This window comes from Mus caroli, chromosome X (genome assembly GCF_900094665.2).
Source record: "Mus caroli chromosome X, CAROLI_EIJ_v1.1, whole genome shotgun sequence".
NCBI lineage: Eukaryota > Metazoa > Chordata > Mammalia > Rodentia > Muridae > Mus > Mus caroli.
The window spans coordinates 36,170,074-36,188,075 of NC_034589.1; the positions used below are offsets into that span (position 1 = coordinate 36,170,074).

Consider the following 18,002-nt stretch of genomic DNA (forward strand, 5'->3'; position numbering starts at 1 on the left):
TAGGGAAGTGGGGGGGCGCTATGGGGGACTTTTGGGATAGCATTGGAAATGTAATTGAGGAAAATATGTAATAAAAATATTAAAAATTAAAAAAAAAACTACCATATACAAACTTCACAGAATGTCTTAGTCACTGTTATGGTAGTCTATACAAAATTTCCTCTGACTAAAAAACCCACTTAATATGCAGAGTAATGTTATAATGGATCTACTCTCAATGGAAATCACTGGTATTATGTTTTCTACCATCCTGAAACCAGTTGACTTCATAGAAAGGTAGATGACATTTAAAGACAGTTTTAATTAGATGGCAGGAACTCAGAAGGCTGAAGGCAGGTTCTGTAAAACATATATGATTTGAATCTATAGTAATATTCTCCCATACCCAGGGTTCACTGGTCCAGGAATGAAGTAGTATAAATGGAAATGGTTCCATTCACTATCACCCTAGTGATCCAGTAGGAAAATTTTTGCTTCCTGTTCCCACAATCACAATATCTCCTGACATAGAACTTTTGGTTCCAGATGGAGAATGCTCTGTGCTTGTTAGAGGCAAAGTTGCTAGGAGACAACAAACATCCATTGAGATGAGAGCTCAGATTACCAACTGGCTCCTTTGGACTTATGACCATTAGCCAACAGGTTAAGATAGGAGTAACAGTATTTTAAGAGGTGATTGGTCCAGAATACGAGGGGGAAATTGCTATACTTCTCCATAAAGCAGGTTAGACAGATTATACCTGGAATGCAGGAGATCCAGTGGGGTATCTCATGTTGTTACCATGTCCTGTGGTTAAAGTTAATGTGAAACTACAACAACTCAGTTAAAGTAAGATGACAAAGGGCACAGATCCTTCAGGAATAAAACTATGGGTCACTATTCCTAGAAAAGAACTAATATTAGCTGAGTTGGTTGATGAGGTTGAAAAAAAAATGAGTTGAAAAAAAAACTACAGAAAGAGTAGTAGAAGAAAGAAGTTATAAATACCAGCTCATGTCATGTGACCAGTTGTAGAAATACCTGACTGTTTTTGTTTCCATTAAGCTGTTTTGGAAATTAAGCATGATTAAGGAGATGTGCTGGTATGAAACATAGCAAGGGGTGCAGAAGAGATGTATAATAGTTTTCTACTCAACTACATCTAGAATCAACTAAAATCCAAACAGTTCAGCATAACTGTGAAGGGCTTTCCTGACTGGATCATATGAGTTGGGAAGACCAACTTTAAATCTAGGCCATGTCTTCTAGTGACAGGGCACATAAAAAAAAAAAAAAAAAATGGAAGAAAGAAGCTTTTGATTTTGTTCTTCTTGCTCTAAGTCTCACTGGTAAATTCACCAATCTTGTAGCTGAGGCATTCCTTTACTGGTATTAATGCCCACTTCTTCAGGACTCCAACATAGACTGAAGACTCACAGCTCTCTAGGACTCCAGGACTCCAGTTCCAGATTGAGACTGCTAAAACGGGGTTAACAACTAACTACCAGATTTCTGGCCTTTGAGTTAAGAGATAATCTTTGTTGGAATAGCCATATAACAGCCAATATACAATTCTAAATCCCATGTTTAACAGATGGATATTCATTATATAAGCTCAGTTCCTTAAGAGAACATTGACTAATACAAAATAGTATTATCATATTATACAAATTGATGAGAATATCATTTGTTAGAGGCAAAGTTGCACATTAGGTGACCATAGGCCTCACTCAATGCAGCATTTCTATCCTTCAAAGAGTGGCACAAGATCATAGATAATTCATGAAAATATTTATCTCTTACTTTAATCCCCTCACTCAAAACATGAGGTGATTCTCATTTATCGACTCTGTAATTATACTCTAGATCCTGTGGCTAGGTATTGAAGCTATAATGGAGAATAAGACAGACCACACTTCTATTTAATCTGGTGCTTACCAACCCCTTTTGGTAGGTATGAAAATCTAGGACTCTATGACTTAGACATATGACAAATGTTTGAAATGGACAGAGAAATGGACTGAAGGAAGCATGATACCAAATTGTCATTCAGGTACTAGGAGTAAGCTAAAAATTAAATCTGCCTTTTTCCTTAATAGAAAATTAAGTAGTAATAAATGTTAAAGGATTGTCTTAGGACAAGTGGGAAGGATTTAAAAACAAATGATATTCTGATAGTTCTGTGAAAACCTATAAAACATATCTATTTTTATTACCGGTTAGTTTCCCTTCCTGCTTCAAATATTCCAGTAGTAAAGTTGAGTTTAGTAAAAATTTAAGATTTTGTAACATGTTATAGAGTTGAATTAGATTTAGAACAGTAAAACAGGGTTAACAGTATTAAAATATTTTTTAATGCTTGATCTATGGATGAAATGAAAGAAATCAGACTTCTTAGGCAAAAATTCAATTCAGGAAATTCAAGTAGAACAACAAAGTGTCACTAAGTCATACTCTCTACTTGTGGGATGGACAGAATTGTAAGCATCTTTGATACCACTTCTTAGATTCTTTTATAGTTGTATAACTCACCCAGATTAACAATTTCCCTTCCTTAAGCTTGTATTTCTCATTCACAGCAGTGAGTGAGGCTTATCTTATCCTAAAGTTTAACATAATATTATGTCCATAGCATCATTAATAATTGAAAAAAAAACCAGAAAGTATAGGAAGGCAGAAACAAAATAAAATGTCACCAACACTAATTGTATCACAGGGATAATATGACATGGAATCTGAATAACTGAAACCTATAAATAAAAAATATTTTAAGCATTTTTATGTTTCAAATATAGAATGTATAAATTCAAGTTAATGAGTTAATGAGATAGATACCCTGCTAGGCATGCTTTCATGAATGGATGATATCAGTGGGAAATAAATAGCTCCCATTTGCATGCAAACACAATGTTAAATGAGTTGAAGATGATTTTTTTCTTTGAATTAACATGCATTTATGGGAAAAAAGAAAAGCATTCACATCCTCAAGTTTTCTCTAAAAAAGTATTAAATACAGGCGATTCCTAGTTATTATCATAATGAGCAATGCCCCCTTACTGAAGAGTGACAAAAAGAAAAACTTCATAAAATGATGAACAATCATATGATTTTTCCCCTTTGACCTTTTTGAGTTATTTGCAATTGACAACATGAATAAAATGTGATTGTAAAGCCAAGGTAGGAGCATCTGGAGAAAGGACCAAAGTCATCTGCCAGAGAACACTGGGAAGTTATGAAAGCATCAGCTATATACCATGTTAAAGCGAAAGCCATTCTAAATTCAAAACAAAATAACAGCAAAACAACAACAACGACAAGACAAATGAGTGTTGTCCCTAACTGCCTTTTCTGCTTCTCTTCATAAGTGAAAAAAGAGACAAGTAAGGCAGTACATGACCACTAGAATAATCTCTGACAATTCCATTGTTCAGCCTTATGAGTTATTTGTTAGTCTGTCAGGATCTATTTGTGGATGGGGCACCTGCCATGATTGATTGAGGTAAAAACAACTTGTCCTTCGAATATTTGGAAACACTTGCCTTGAGCCGAATCAGCTGGAGCCTCCATGTCACAACAAACAGGAGAGAATTTAAAACCTGTAATATTAAATGTTTTATTAATTAAAATTTGCCCATGGTGCCTGAGATTCTTCAAATTTCAACATGAACTCTTCATAAAGATATATATAAAAAACAGCATTAATGAAAAAACTCTATGTACCCTAATATTCCTCCATTAAAACCAAGATTTGGCAGTATTGAGTCATTAAAAAAATCAATTTTATTTAATTCTACAATTTTCAACACTCCTAAAAGAAACCTCCCATTGACAATCATATAGAGATAGAAAAATGATAAGTCTAGAATGGAAAATTCTTTAATGTTGGATGTTTCCACTGAATGTACTTAACTGTAATTCTTTATGTAAAGGTTTATAAGCAGCCTGGCAGAGATGAAGATATTACAAAGAGGATAGTGTGTCTTTCAATCTGACTATGAACTACTGAAACAATGGAATCTTATGCTGGAAAAAGGAACAGGCACCAGCCAGAGTCTGAACTTTTGTCTCCCAGAAAGTGATTTCAAACAGTTCTGAGGATTGGCCCATAGTGAAGAATATGATCTTTACATTTAAATTCTATTCAGACAGGTATATATTGAATATGGAGTATATTTTCTACTATCCATTTTTCCCTCAATGCAGCACTCTCTGTCCCTTTGTTCCCCTAGAAAAATGTATTTTCATTTTCATTTAATATGTACATACATAAATTTATGTGATTGTATAAAATCTAGGAAGCTCAAAGGAGAGAGAACATAGTATTTGTCATTTTGAAATGGGTTGAATTCACATATTATGCTAGCATGAGTGTGGATGATAAAGAACTCATATCAAAATTTGACAAAGAAAATGATGGATAGACTAGATTAATTTGATTAATATTCATTTAATGTGTCTATTATGAAATTACTTTTTTGGTTAGAGGCAGAAGAACATATATTCAATAAGTCAACCCTTTCCTCAAAACTCAAAAAGAGAAAACATTTCATTTTCTAAAATGTATAAGGAAGTAATGTATAATTACAACATAATGATATTGCTGTTAGTACTTATTGTCAGGCAAATGACTGGTGTCTTTAAAATAATTGTGTTTGTGAAATAATTTCATTCTAATGTGGTTAATGTGAATCTGTTTATAAACTCAGCAAGTTAATTTGGATCAAAATAGAGAGTCCCTACAGAGAATATGCATGCTATATAATTGTTCATCTCCTTGTTCATATGCCGATATAAAGCTAAAATACATGAAATGAGTACTTCCTATAATAAATCCCACTGGGGTAGCTCTGGAAAATAAAAATGAAAATAAAAGGTGAGTAATGAATAAGACATTCACAATATTGCTGACTACATGAGATAATTTCTCTTGAGGGTTCCCCAGAAACGAAGACTATTTTGTGTCATTATAAATAAATGTGTCTATTTGCTAGATACTTAAGTACCCTCCTTGTTCCTGGGACCCTGCTATCTTGTATTTGTACTCTGCATGCTAAATGAAAGATGGGCCAATACCAGAAGTGATAATAAAGCAAAACTGCAGATGTAGTTTTCTTACCATTTTCCCCATCAGACTTCCGTTCATGATCAGTGTCGGTCAAGGACAGTGCAGAGTTGGCCCTACTGGACAGACAGGAACTGTGTTCTGATTTCATGCCTCTTATCCACATTCTGAGTGCATGGTCAGGTGATGCAGCTCCTTCTGTCTCTGTGTCTACATCAGATCCCATCTCCAGCTGGTAGCCATGCCGAGAAACACTGTGCATGTCTGTGTGGTAGCCAGAGCACAAAGTAGGAGGTGTTTCACAGAATTCTATCTCTGAAAAGGAAAAAAGTTCAGACCAAAAAATATATATATAAGTATATCCAAAAAACCCATTAACTTTCACTTTTCTGTCCTCATGTTTCCCCTTCCCCATTGCTAGTAATTATGAGTTTTTGCAAAGTTAAAATTCTGGCCTTTTATTTATGGTAGTTAGGAGTCTGTGCTTATTTTGCACTTCTGTTACTTAAAATTATGCTCCTGTTGATTCTTACAAGGTTCTGGGGGGAAAATGCATTCTCAAAATAGCTTATAGCTACAATTTTTTGGTTGCACAAAATATAATGAAATAAGCGAATACAATAAGTATAAAGTGTAGAGAGATGTCCTCTAAAGCAATTTCTTTTCTAGAACGAATATGTGATCTACACAGCACACCTATGCGTAAAATAACAAAATGATTTGTTTTTCTGAGTATGTCATATATATTATATGTAATCTAATAAGTATTATAAAACTGAGAAAAACAATACATTCAAATAGATTTTTCAAATATGCTAAACTCTAAAATTACAAGCAACTAATGTTATTTTCACTATTTCCAAATGAGTTTAAGGCATACTTTTGCCAATTATTCTGTTTTGTTTTAAAGCTGGAGGAGGCTTGTATTATAGCTTAAATGACAAATTCCAGGGTGCACAAGCTATAACACCAAACAGCCTGGAGGAGAAGAGAGAAGAGGAAGAGGAAGAAGAGGAGAAGGAAGAAAAAAGCCATGCCCTTTGACTTAAACCTACAGGGACTGTCACAAGACGGGCAGGAAAACTTTAGAGAAAGAATAAGGAACCTCAAAGTGTTAGGGTCAACAGAACAGAGATAGAATAAAAAGTTATGGCCTTTTGGATAATTCAGAGAAGAAGGTTGACTTAGGAAACTGGTTGACTGTAGTTCTAGAACAGACTGAGAGGGTGGATGAGAAGAGAAAGTACATTATCTTAGTTAAGGGATAATTATTTTTTTGTTCTTTACATAACCAGAGAAGAAAAACATACAGTTTAGGTATTGCACCATGGCAGTGCTTCATGGTTTCCATTTTCTCCCTATCCTTCCAAATTTTAGAATTTTAAACATAATCTTAGTAATCATGTCATTTTGCACCTAACCCTAAAGAGACTGGAGACCCCAGGGAGTTTAGAGGTCTGGTGGGGTTGGGGATGGGGGAGTAGGAAGGAGATATGGGATGTGGAACAGTTGGAGGGTGGACCAGGAAGGGACTAAAATCTGGAGTTTAAAAGAAAAGAAAAAGAAAAAGAAAAAGAAAAAGAAAAAGAAAAAGAAAAAGAAAAAGAAAAAGAAAAAGAAAGAGAAAAAGAAAAAGGATATACCGAATATTAAATGTTCATCTTCCAAAAAAGATATAAATAGTTGAGAAAATAAAATCCAGTATAATGATGGCATTTTTCCATGAGCCTACATCAAAAAGCAAAAGCCTCTATATTTATTTATTTATTTATTTATTTATTTATTTATTTATTTATTTGGCTTCAATACCCTAGGTGAGCATTATTTCTGCTAGACACCAGTGAAGCCCCAGTAACTTACTGCATGAATATCTGGCATTCTGTCTTAAAGTCAATTTATATTCAATTATGGCAAGGTGTCAAAAAAGGGGAAAGATGCTTTAACATTCCCTAATAATTTAATGAAAAATGAACACATGCCAAGACATATCATCTGAAATGTCCATGTAATTCTAAGATAAGGTAATCCGAGGATGTAGTACACTATATAGGATTTTCTCAGACTGACATCAGAGACAGGGTATGTCAATTGGCCCGGAAAGGGCTTAACTGACTGCATCTAATCCATAGCACATATCAATAAAATGCAAACTGTAACATGAATTCAATTCTTTGAATACAGAAAATGTTTGATCTTATACCATGTACTAGAGAAAATTCAGAATTCGAATTTATTTGTCATAGTAGCTATTTCTTGGATGCAAATAAAACTTACTAAATACAGGTTTTAGAAGCCAATGGTAATGCTTGTTTAGTATGTGTTATATTCCTAGGACTGTGCTTTGCAAAACTGGTATTGCAGACAAATAAGTCTGCTATAATGTATGAGGAAAGTCAATAAAAATTAACCCTTGCAGAGTTAGAGATTACTTCTCAGAATACTATTTTATGATTTCAATGATTAGTTTCTTTTCATAATAATTTTAGTTTTCTACTAGAATCTATGTCAAGTGAAAAGAAATGTTATTTTAAAGATATGTAGGGTTTCATTTATCAAGCACTAAATCTTATTAAATTATGCTTTTTCTGAAATAAAGTTTAAAAGTTCATTTTACTCAAAGCAAATCTTAAAAACTTTGGAATAGTTATATGCTAATTTCAGTATGATTCTTTATTGAAAATTACAATGGTGGTGCCTCCACCCATGTGCTAATAAACACATCAGCCTTCAGCTGTAAGAAAAGAACGTTACGTAGTCATATAAACATGATTTCATACCTTCCCCAAGAATACCAGTTCTCAAACTTGCCTGCCCCAGAATCACCCAGAAGGCTTGTTAAAACATAGATTGCTTACCCTCTTTCCCTTCTTACCCTCTGGCTTAATATCTAAAACAGCTGGTATGCAGTTGGATTACATAGTTTGCAATTAAAAGGCCTTTAACGTGAGGCTTATAGTCATCATAGGAACCATAGTTTGAAAACTTCTGCCCTAGAGTTTTCTCTGAAATGGGTGAAGGAGGGCAGTGAATTTACAACCATGGTAGTACCACAGATTTTTGTTGTGCCTGCTTGAATTCTGGAGACAAAGAAAGAAAATATCTGTTCTGAATGGCTGTTGAAGTACCTCCATATTTTTTCATAGATTTAGGGAACTAATTAGGAAACTTAGTTCCCCCTCACACCCAAATTAGTGTATGTTTAGTTTCACTCAGGATATAGCACTTGAGATGTGACTTTCCACAGATTTTTAATATGAATATCAGACTCATGGCATTTATTGAAAAGGGATGAGAAAATACAAATAAATAGATGACCATTTGCCATTCTAGATTAATGAAACACTGGAATAAGACATGTTTTTCCCCCCATGGGGGCACTGACATGTATAACCAGACTCCATTTTTTGTTGAAGAGATTTTCCAACTCAAAAGGAAATTTGAGTATTGATTTGTTCCCTTCAAAGTAAGTATCACTTAAGATTATCAAAACTTGCACAGGTTAACCGATTTCTTTTTTGTTGGAATTATATGTCATTTTGAAAGCAAAAACTAAATCATAAATATTGTAATTAAGAAAGTTAGACAACCTAACTTTCAGAAAGATCCAAGCAAGACATGAGCTTTCTTTTTATGAAGTGTTAAAGGAAAGAAAGTTAAAGAGTGTATGAAGGATCAGAGAAAGATCGATACATTTTACTTATCACCATAAGTGATGTTCATTGAACTGTCTTACTTTCCTTTCTTGAAGTCAATGTTATCATTGCAGAATATTTTCTTAGACACACAAAAGTCCACATTCTGCTTAATATTCCCATAAGATACATTATTTAACAAGCACTTCGATGTACCCTTAGTGGTTGTTTTTAGCCTTACACATATAACCTTGTTACCTAAAATGCTGCACATTCCCTAGAGGAGATAAAGTTAAACTGGGTTTATTATAGATCTGTTCTTAACCAACAGCTATCTGCAAGAGAAATAAATGTATACTCTTAGAACACCTATGGTTTACATGGATAGACTGGTAACATGAGAAACTAAATTTCAAGAATGAAATGGTGTAGAGATGGTCAAGTAAGGGTATCTGCAGTCTCATGAATATGGTTCTAATTTTTATTCTCAGGAAAACATATTTTATGCTCTTTCAAGAGTGTAGAGGAGTAAAAGTATAATTTTTAAAACAGATAATAAGTTTGAGGAGACATTTCACAATAAATGATGTAAGAATGGCTAATGAAGGAATAAAAGATTATTATTACTTAGTTATCAGGAAAATACAAACTAAAACTACAATGTGGTACAACCACATTGTCTGGTATTGATTACAAACACACAAACAACAAAAACTAAAACAACACAAGAAACCCCTCAGTGACTTAGTGTTCTATTGCTGTGAAGAGACATCATGACCAAGATATTTTTATGAAAGAACACATTTCTTGGAGAAATTGCTTTCACTTTCAAAAGATTAGATGATCATCATTATGTCAAGGAGCATGGTGACAGGCAGGCTTTGGTCATAGAGATGTAATTGGGAGATACACCTTGATCCACAAGCAATGAAAGGGAGAGAGACATTAAGTCTGACTTGGGCGTTAGAAACCTCAGAACTCACCCCGAGTGATACCATATGACCCTCAACAGAGGAATAGATACAGAAAATGTGGTACATTTACACAATGGCGTAAAAACAATGAATTTATGAAATTCTTAGGCAAATGGATGGAATTAGAAAATATCATCTTGAGTGAGGTACACAATCACAAAAGAACACACATGGCATGCACTCACTGATAAGTAGATATTAGCCCAGAAGATCAGAATACCCAAGATACAATTCACAAACCACATGGAACTCAAGAAGAAGGAAGACCAAAGTGTGGATACTTCAATCCTTCTTAGTAGGGGGAACAAAATACCCATGGAAGGAGTTATAGAGACAAAATATGGAGCAGAGACTGAAGGAATGACCATTCAGAGACTGCACTACCTGGGGATCCATCCCATATACAATCACCAAACCCAGACACTTTTGTGAATGCCAACAAGTGCTTATGGACAGAAGCCTGTTATAGCTGTCTCTGGAGAGGCTCTACCATTGCCTAACAAATACAGGGGTGGATGCTCTCAGCTAACCATTGCACTGAGCAGGGGGTCCCCAATGAAGGAGTTAGAGAAAAGACCCAAGGAGACGAAGGCATTAGCAGCCCCATAGGAGGAACTAACTAACCAGTAACCCCAGAGCTCCCAGGGACTAAATCACCAACCAAAAAGTACACATAGTGGAACTCATGGCTCCAGCTGCATATGTAACAGAGAATGACCTAGTCGATCATCAATGGGAGGAGAAGCCCTTGGTCCTGTGAAGGCTCTATGCGCTAGTGTAGGGGAATGCCATGGTCAGCAAGTGGGTGTTGGGGGGTTAGTGAGTGGGGGTAGGGGGTTTTCTGAGGGGAAACCAGGAAAGATGACACCATTGAAATGTAAATAAAATAAATGTCAGAAAGAAAGAAAGAAAGAAAGAAAGAAAGAAAGAAAGAAAGAAAGAAAGAAAGAAAGAAAAAAAGAAAGAAAGAGAGAAAGACAAGCTCAGAACCCACTCTCAGTAGGTTCCAACAACGCCACTCCCACTCAAGAAGTCCACACTCCCTAATCTTTTTAATCCTTGCAAACTGTTCCACACTCTGGTGCCTTAAGCACTCAAATATATGAGACTACAAGGGCCATTTTAAAAAAGAATCACACTCATCAAGTGCTAATAATTGTGGAAAGTAACTACAAGTCTAATACACTGATGTCAAAAATAAAATTGTATGCCACTTTGAAAAACAGTCTAGTAGTTTTCCATTGATTAGATTTGTACTTTCCAGGAGAGAAGTTGTTCACCTGGACACCAATCACAGAGAAATTATAACTTCAGTTTACATTTAAATTATATGTATGTGTATGTGTGTGTGTATATATATATATATATATATATATATATATATGTATATGTATAGGAGCTTCATTTTCATAATAGCTGAAAAGTAAAAATGATGCAACTGTCTCTAAAAAGGTATGTGAATAAACCAACTGTAATATTAATCCCTTCAAATAAAGGAAGGGAATTTTGATGTATAACAACAGGATTAACAATCCAAAGAAAGTAAACAATCTACCAAGCAAAACAAAGCAGATCATAATCTACATCCTGTGCTTCCAATTACTAAATGTCTAAAAGTATGTAAATGAATATATACTGATTTTTTTTCTGCTATTGTGATAAACACCATGGTCTAAAACAACTTCAGGAAGAAAGGGTTTATCTCAAATTACACCTCCAATTCACAATCCATTATTCAGAGAAGACAGGGTAAACATTTGAAGCAGGAACTGTGGGGAAGGTTGGATCTTACTGGGTCACTTAGTCTGAGGATTGTGCTTAGGTAGCTTTCTTATAGATCCTAGGCTGACCTGCCTAGGAATGGTGCTTCCAACAGTGAGCAGTGCCCTCCCACATCAATCAACAATCAAAATAATTCCCTATAGACAGGGTCACAGAAGAATCTGATTTTAGTAATCCCTTAATTGAAATTCCTTCTTCTCTGATGACTTTTGGTTGTTTCATGCTGATAATTAAAAATTAACCAGGGGAGATAACAATTTGAGAAAAAATAAAGTATACTTTGGGCACAGTTATTTATTATATTTTCACTACAATTTTATATAGTTTTTCTGATGGAATTGTATATCAAAAGTAATGAATTGTATATCAAAGATAATGAAGATACTTATGGGATTTTAAGTCAATCCATCTTCACATATGGAGCCAAGAATCTCAGATCTGGAAGCAGTTGAATATGAAAAGAAATATTCTTTTACTTATATCTAAGCCAAGAGGCCGTCAAGGTTAATGGATGCATGATATTTTAGTGATCCTCTAGGGGTCAATGTTTTCATAGGAACATTACATGACTCAAATTTCGATAGAAAATAGGATGAAGTTGATCACTGCTTAGCCTTCCACAGATACATGAGCATCCACTATCTGAGGATCATCAGACTAATTTGAAACATTCAGATACATTAGATCACCCTAGGCTATTTGTATTGATGAAAAGAAATTAATTACTGAAATATTGAGGTCCTGAATAAATTGATGTACAGTACTTTTTGTCTGAAGGAAGATGTTGATTTTTAGGTGGCAAGTCTGGAAAAGTCATTTATCAGAACTAGAACAGTACAGTAATGATATCTCCATCATCATTTTTAGAGATTTACCATTTCTAAACTTTTGAAAGGTTCAAGAATTTATTATCCTTAAAATTGTACCCATCAACTTTCCAAGTATCTTCAAGGCAGCATGATCTAGACAAGTACTGGGAGGTCAAGGACTATGGTTATTTTAGCTATGACTTGAAATTTGGGGATTTAACATGTAAAGAAAAGAGATTATTTCCAAAATAATGGATAATGATGAAATTACTGATTTTAGTTCCTGTGTCATGACAACCTTTTTGAATTATATAGAAATAAAAGTTATTTATTTATATAGTTTTAAAAAATAAGTCACTTGAGAAAATTCAGGTTCTTCAGTTTTAAAAATAAATATCTAAAAGGCAACTTGTTCTATGCTTCTGTAATTATATTCTGAGACTCTTAGGACAAAATGTTACTGTTCAACATTCAAACAGAAACTGTTTTGAGATGAATAAACATACATAGAAGCTAAATAAGTTCTTGTGTTATCATTAGAAGTCGCAGGGCCTTAAAAGAATTGATGTTGCCTGGGTAATCAGTGAGAATCTCAAAATTATTAATACATATAATATATAAAATATTAATTGTAAAAAGTCAATTGTGTAAATGCTTACTCAGTAAACATAAAATTAGCAGCCTACAAAATCAGGCTATCACAAACAGGACTCCATTATAATGAATTCACACAATTGAAAAACTATTATTGACCACTTAATAATCCATTACTGGTTCTAGGGAACATGCAATGGTTTATTTGAGGCTCTAGTAAGAAATACAAAGAAAGTAATTAGCAATCCTCAATATGAGACAAATAATTTTCACTACTGGAAACCATTTTTTGTTTCTCAGCTTGGGGGCTTTCAGGAGAAAATGATATCACATTTTCAAATAAATCAGTTCATGTGTCTGTGCTCCTACACAGCGTCACTGAACACCCACTCAATTTCAAGTCAAGAAAATAAAACCAAGCAGCCTTCCTTGGTTTTTCCTGGTCTTAAAGGATTAGTCCAATTTTTAATTTCCTTTTCTCTTTATGAAAAACCTTTATCAATTGTTTGCTGCTACACAAGGCAGTGAGCAGAGTGAGTTTGCAACTCTGTGTCATGTCCTTTGCAAAGTTCCACAGAGAGTCTTTTTAAAGGCCCTAGTGATAGCAAAGTAATAAAGGCACGTCATCCAAACCTGACCTTTAGTTTCAGGCTCAGGGCACCTCAGCCTTTTTTCTGGTATAGGAGGGAGAGAGGGAGTATTCCAAAAGTGTAGGTTTGGACTATGTGGTTATCAGAGAATATAAATAAAATAACCAAGCTTCCTGCAGTCTAATCTTCTCTTTGCATTTCCAAGTACTGATTATGCCTTGTTTCCCTTTCAAGATCTCTCCATCTGTTTGTTATACTGGAAAGAATACTAGTGAATCCCTGTAGGGTTTAAACCAAGAAATATAAACAGTTATCACTTGGAACCAACTGTTATTGCCTACCTGGAAATATCCCAGAACATAGTTAAAAAAAAATCAGGCTGAGGCCAAAAAGGATGTTCTCGGAAGTACAGTGAAACAGTAGTCTGTAAAATAACAGCCCATATCAAAGAAGCCCAGCAAATAATTCCATCAAGTCAAATGAAAGAGGGATGAGATAGGAGTTCAGAGGAAATTTAAACAAACTGATCACACTTGGAAATAGACCAAAATAGTCATCATTCTAAAGACAGGAAAGAGATTTGATCTGGGACTAAGCAAATGATAACTATTTCCTCAACTAATTTTAACCTTAGAGATCCTCTCCTTTTAGAATGTATTCATATACCAGAACTTGCTTAGAAGCTACAGTAACAGCTCCTGAGAGAGTGAAAAGGAGGGATGCCTGCAGTATAGCCTTGTGACAAGAGCCTGGAAACAAAATTGGGGACCCTAAAAGATAGTGGGATGTCCTAGACTACAGCAGAAATGTGATCAATGAGAACTTGCACACGCTCCCTTTATTTCAACATTTTCAACAAGACAGGGACTTCCTGGCTTAAATGAGAAATTTTCAGGGCTACTGAACACTGCAAATACGTGGTGTTCAATGGCCCTAAAAATTTCTCATTTCTTACGTGTGTTGGTCCAATTTTCTGGCTACTCATAACACTTTGGTGCCTGCATCCTTATTGTTCACTGTGGTCTTCCGGGTATCGTTGTGTATCTCCATTACGCTCACTAAGCATGTGAAGATGTTTGCACATTGTGTTCTGTTGGAGTGTGTCTGAAATTTTAAACTATATTAATCTACTGTACAATTCCATGTAGAGGAGTGACACTGTTAATGATAATTTTGAGAGCTTCACACACATACTCATAAAGACAAACAATGTGAATTCTGAAATGTTCCACAGCTCTCCGATAGCATTTGTTTTATGATGAATGAGTAAGATGTCAAGATAGAACCTGAGTCAATGCCCATGAGGAGCTACTGAGTAAACTACATTCCACTCTATTGAGGGATTATTACTAACACCTTTCAAAGACACTTTATGTTTGCCTCTGTGGTGCCAAGCATCTAAGATACTTCTCTTTTGAGCTCTAAAGTATCTGATACACATATGCATATTCATTCTGTCTCAGCATTCTCATGAAGTCTTCTCTAAATTTCCTCAATCCTAGTAATTTTACCTTTCATTTCGAACCTTACTATATACTCTTACAGATGGTTGGTTTTTTCTCAGTATTTATATCATATATTTTCTCTTGAATTAGACTGTTGCCTCCTATTCAGTATATTATCTTCTAAATTTTTGATGTCCCTCAACCACGCTGGGTGAGGTAACATAGACCCCAAAGGACATGTATGGTATGTACTCATTGATAAGTGGATATTAGCCAAAAGAACTGAATACCACAGACCCTAAGAACTTAAACAAGAAGGAAGGCCTGAGTGAGGATACTTAAATCCCACTTAGAAGGGGGAACAAAATAATCATGGGAGATAGGGGGAGCAGGAACCTCGGTGGGAGAGGGAAAGGGGAGGGGAAAGGAGGCAGGGTCAGGTATGGGGATGGGGGAGACAGGTAAAGGCCCAGAGGCCAGGAGAATGAATAGAGATATACAGCTGCCTGGAGTGGGGGTTGTGGGAACCTCAAGAAAGTCTCAGAGACCTGGGATGGGAAAGGCACCCAGGACTCAATATGGGAGACTTTACCCAAAATGCCTAACAGTGGGGATATGGATCATGAAGAGACTACCTTCAGTTATCAGACAGGACTCCCATCAAACCACCTATAAAACTTTCTACCCCAAATTTCTCTTGTCTAAAAGAAATGTGGGGACAAAAATGGAGCAGAGACAGAAGGAATGTCCAGCCAGTGACCACCCCAACCTGGACAGGAATCCCTGACACTATTATTGATGCTATGGTATGCTTGCAGACAGGGAGCAAGCATTGGTGTCCTCTGAGAGGCTCTACCAGCAGCTGACTGAGACCAATGCAGATATTTACAGCCAAGCATCGGATTGAGGTTGGGGACCCCTGTGGAAGAGTTATGTGAAGGATTGAAGGAATTGAAGGGAATGGTAACCCCATAGGAAGAAGGACAGTGTCAACTAATCTGGATACCTGGGAGCTCTCAGAGTCTAAGCCTTCAACCAAATAGCATCCAAGGGCTGGTCTGAGGCCTCCAGCACTTATGTAGCGAAGTGCTGTCTTATCTTGCCTCAGTGGAAGAGGATGTGTCTAATCCTGCAGAGAAGTGATGCAGCAGGTTAGGGGGATATGGGAGTGCACCCTTTCAGAGGAAAATGGAAGGGTAATGTGGGGTAATGACTCTGCAAGGGTCAACTTAGAGGGTGGGCAACATCTGGCACTTAAATAAAATGATTAACAAAAAAGCCATGTGGTGTTGGATCATCAAAAATAAAGTACATCCATTTGAAATATATATAAAGAAAATATCTAATAATAATGAATTAAAAAAATAAAGTACATTTTAGGTACTCATACTACAATAAGGACCCTAGGAATGAGGATTCTTTCAATAAATGACATTGTTGAGACTGAAAGGTGTTTATCTGCCAAAGTTCAGACATTAGACACTAAGCCTATCTCCTAGCTCATGGAGTTAGGCTTCATAGGGAAATCTATATGTTCAGATTTCCTGGCTTTATTACATCTTTTTGATAAACTATAGCAGTTGTAGGCAAGGTGAACACAGATGAAGTGTCTGTTTCCCTAGTTTTAGATCAAAGTGTAAGTAAATAATTTGACTATATATATATATATATATATATATATATATATATATATCATGTCATTATCTCTTAGTTAATGTGAGTTTTTGGGATTACAATTGGACTTTATGGCCATGGGTTGAGGCATCAATATTACAAACACGAAAATAGTAACTATATAGACTTAGAGATGTTTTAATTTGCTTACCTGTAACAATCTCACTCTGAATATAAATAGCAAGACAAGTGTATCAAGATTTCCTCATGCATATACATAAATATACATATAATAAAGAGAAAAAGATAAATGTGAACTACTGTATGGTCCTTACATAGATATTTAAGTGAGATCATTTCACTTCACATCAAAAACAAATTCTAGGCAATGAATTATTAAGTATCAAAAAATTTAAATCAAATGTAAATATGAAAGAACTCTTCAAAGAGTTAATATCACGACTATAATCATAATTCATACCTAGTGGCTATGCTTAACAAAAATGCTTAGTAATTCAATTAGGAAGCTGTTATACTAAGTTGTCTATGAATTTCCATTAACTGATGCTCTGCAAATTTGGCAAGAAGGAAAGGACTATCTATGGATTCAGGGAAATAAACAATTTATAACAATACTAGACTAATGTAGAGAAACCTTCTGGATAATTTGATGAAAACAGTCTCAAAGGAATGGCATTTGTTATAATGAGTTGCCAAATGACTTCTTAGGTAAATTCTTCAGAAATACACTCTAGAAATATACCTTAGAAATACACGTAGAGTATAGTACTGGATGGAATTACTGAAACCTGGCAAAAGGACTGAGTAAAAGACATTTAAGTTTTTCTTAAACTTCTATCTGAAACTTCATTTGTCTTTCTTGTTAGTCAGTTTCATAGGATATACAATACAGAGATCACCTTGCCAATGAGTTTATAAGGCATCCTGTTGAGTGGTTCTGATGATGTAACTCTCTAAGTGGATAAAAGTTGAGTAAATAACTATTTGAATACTCATCGGAAAGTTTTACATTTGAACTCCCTTCAATGTAAAACATTAGATGATGGCTAGGACTTCAACTTTCTTCCAGAAAAACTGATAGATAGTATATTCTTAGGTTTGTTCTAGCACAAACAAGTGAACACAAAAAACTTGGTAATAGTGTAATTGGCCTAGTTAACTGATCGTATTTTTTAAAAGTCATATTATCTACCATACTTCTAAACCAATGGACATAAGAAATTGGACTTTCTCAGAAAATCTTATGTCCTGGGAAGAAAAGCCTAGGGTATCCAGAATGGAAATGCTTCTCTCTAGGAGCTTTACAATGGTATCGAGGCAGGAGTAAGTCAATGGTTTATGGGACACACCTGACCTAGACTGCTAAGATGTAAACATACCAAGCCTGCTCTATATACTTTGCCCTCACAACTGGATACAGATGAAGGATGTGAGGGAGTCAGTGAGTATCTTTGTCCCAATTCCTTATGATGGCACATTGATTAATCCTCAAAGATTTT

General features: G+C 35.2%; 1 protein-coding gene across 5 annotated transcripts in view; it reads right to left on the reverse strand.

Annotated features, from left to right (window-relative positions):
* The window catches only part of Tenm1 (teneurin transmembrane protein 1), an 811,210-nt gene that overhangs the window by 486,718 nt on the left and 306,490 nt on the right, over positions 1 to 18,002 (reverse strand). For all 5 annotated transcript variants that reach the window (XM_021153953.2, XM_029473265.1, XM_029473263.1 and 2 more), the window contains 2 exons: positions 5,097 to 5,357; positions 3,520 to 3,576 (listed from right to left, as the gene is read on the reverse strand). In XM_021153953.2, coding sequence (XP_021009612.1) covers positions 3,520 to 3,576; positions 5,097 to 5,357 — 318 coding nt within the window. The remainder of the gene's footprint in view (positions 1 to 3,519; positions 3,577 to 5,096; positions 5,358 to 18,002) is intronic.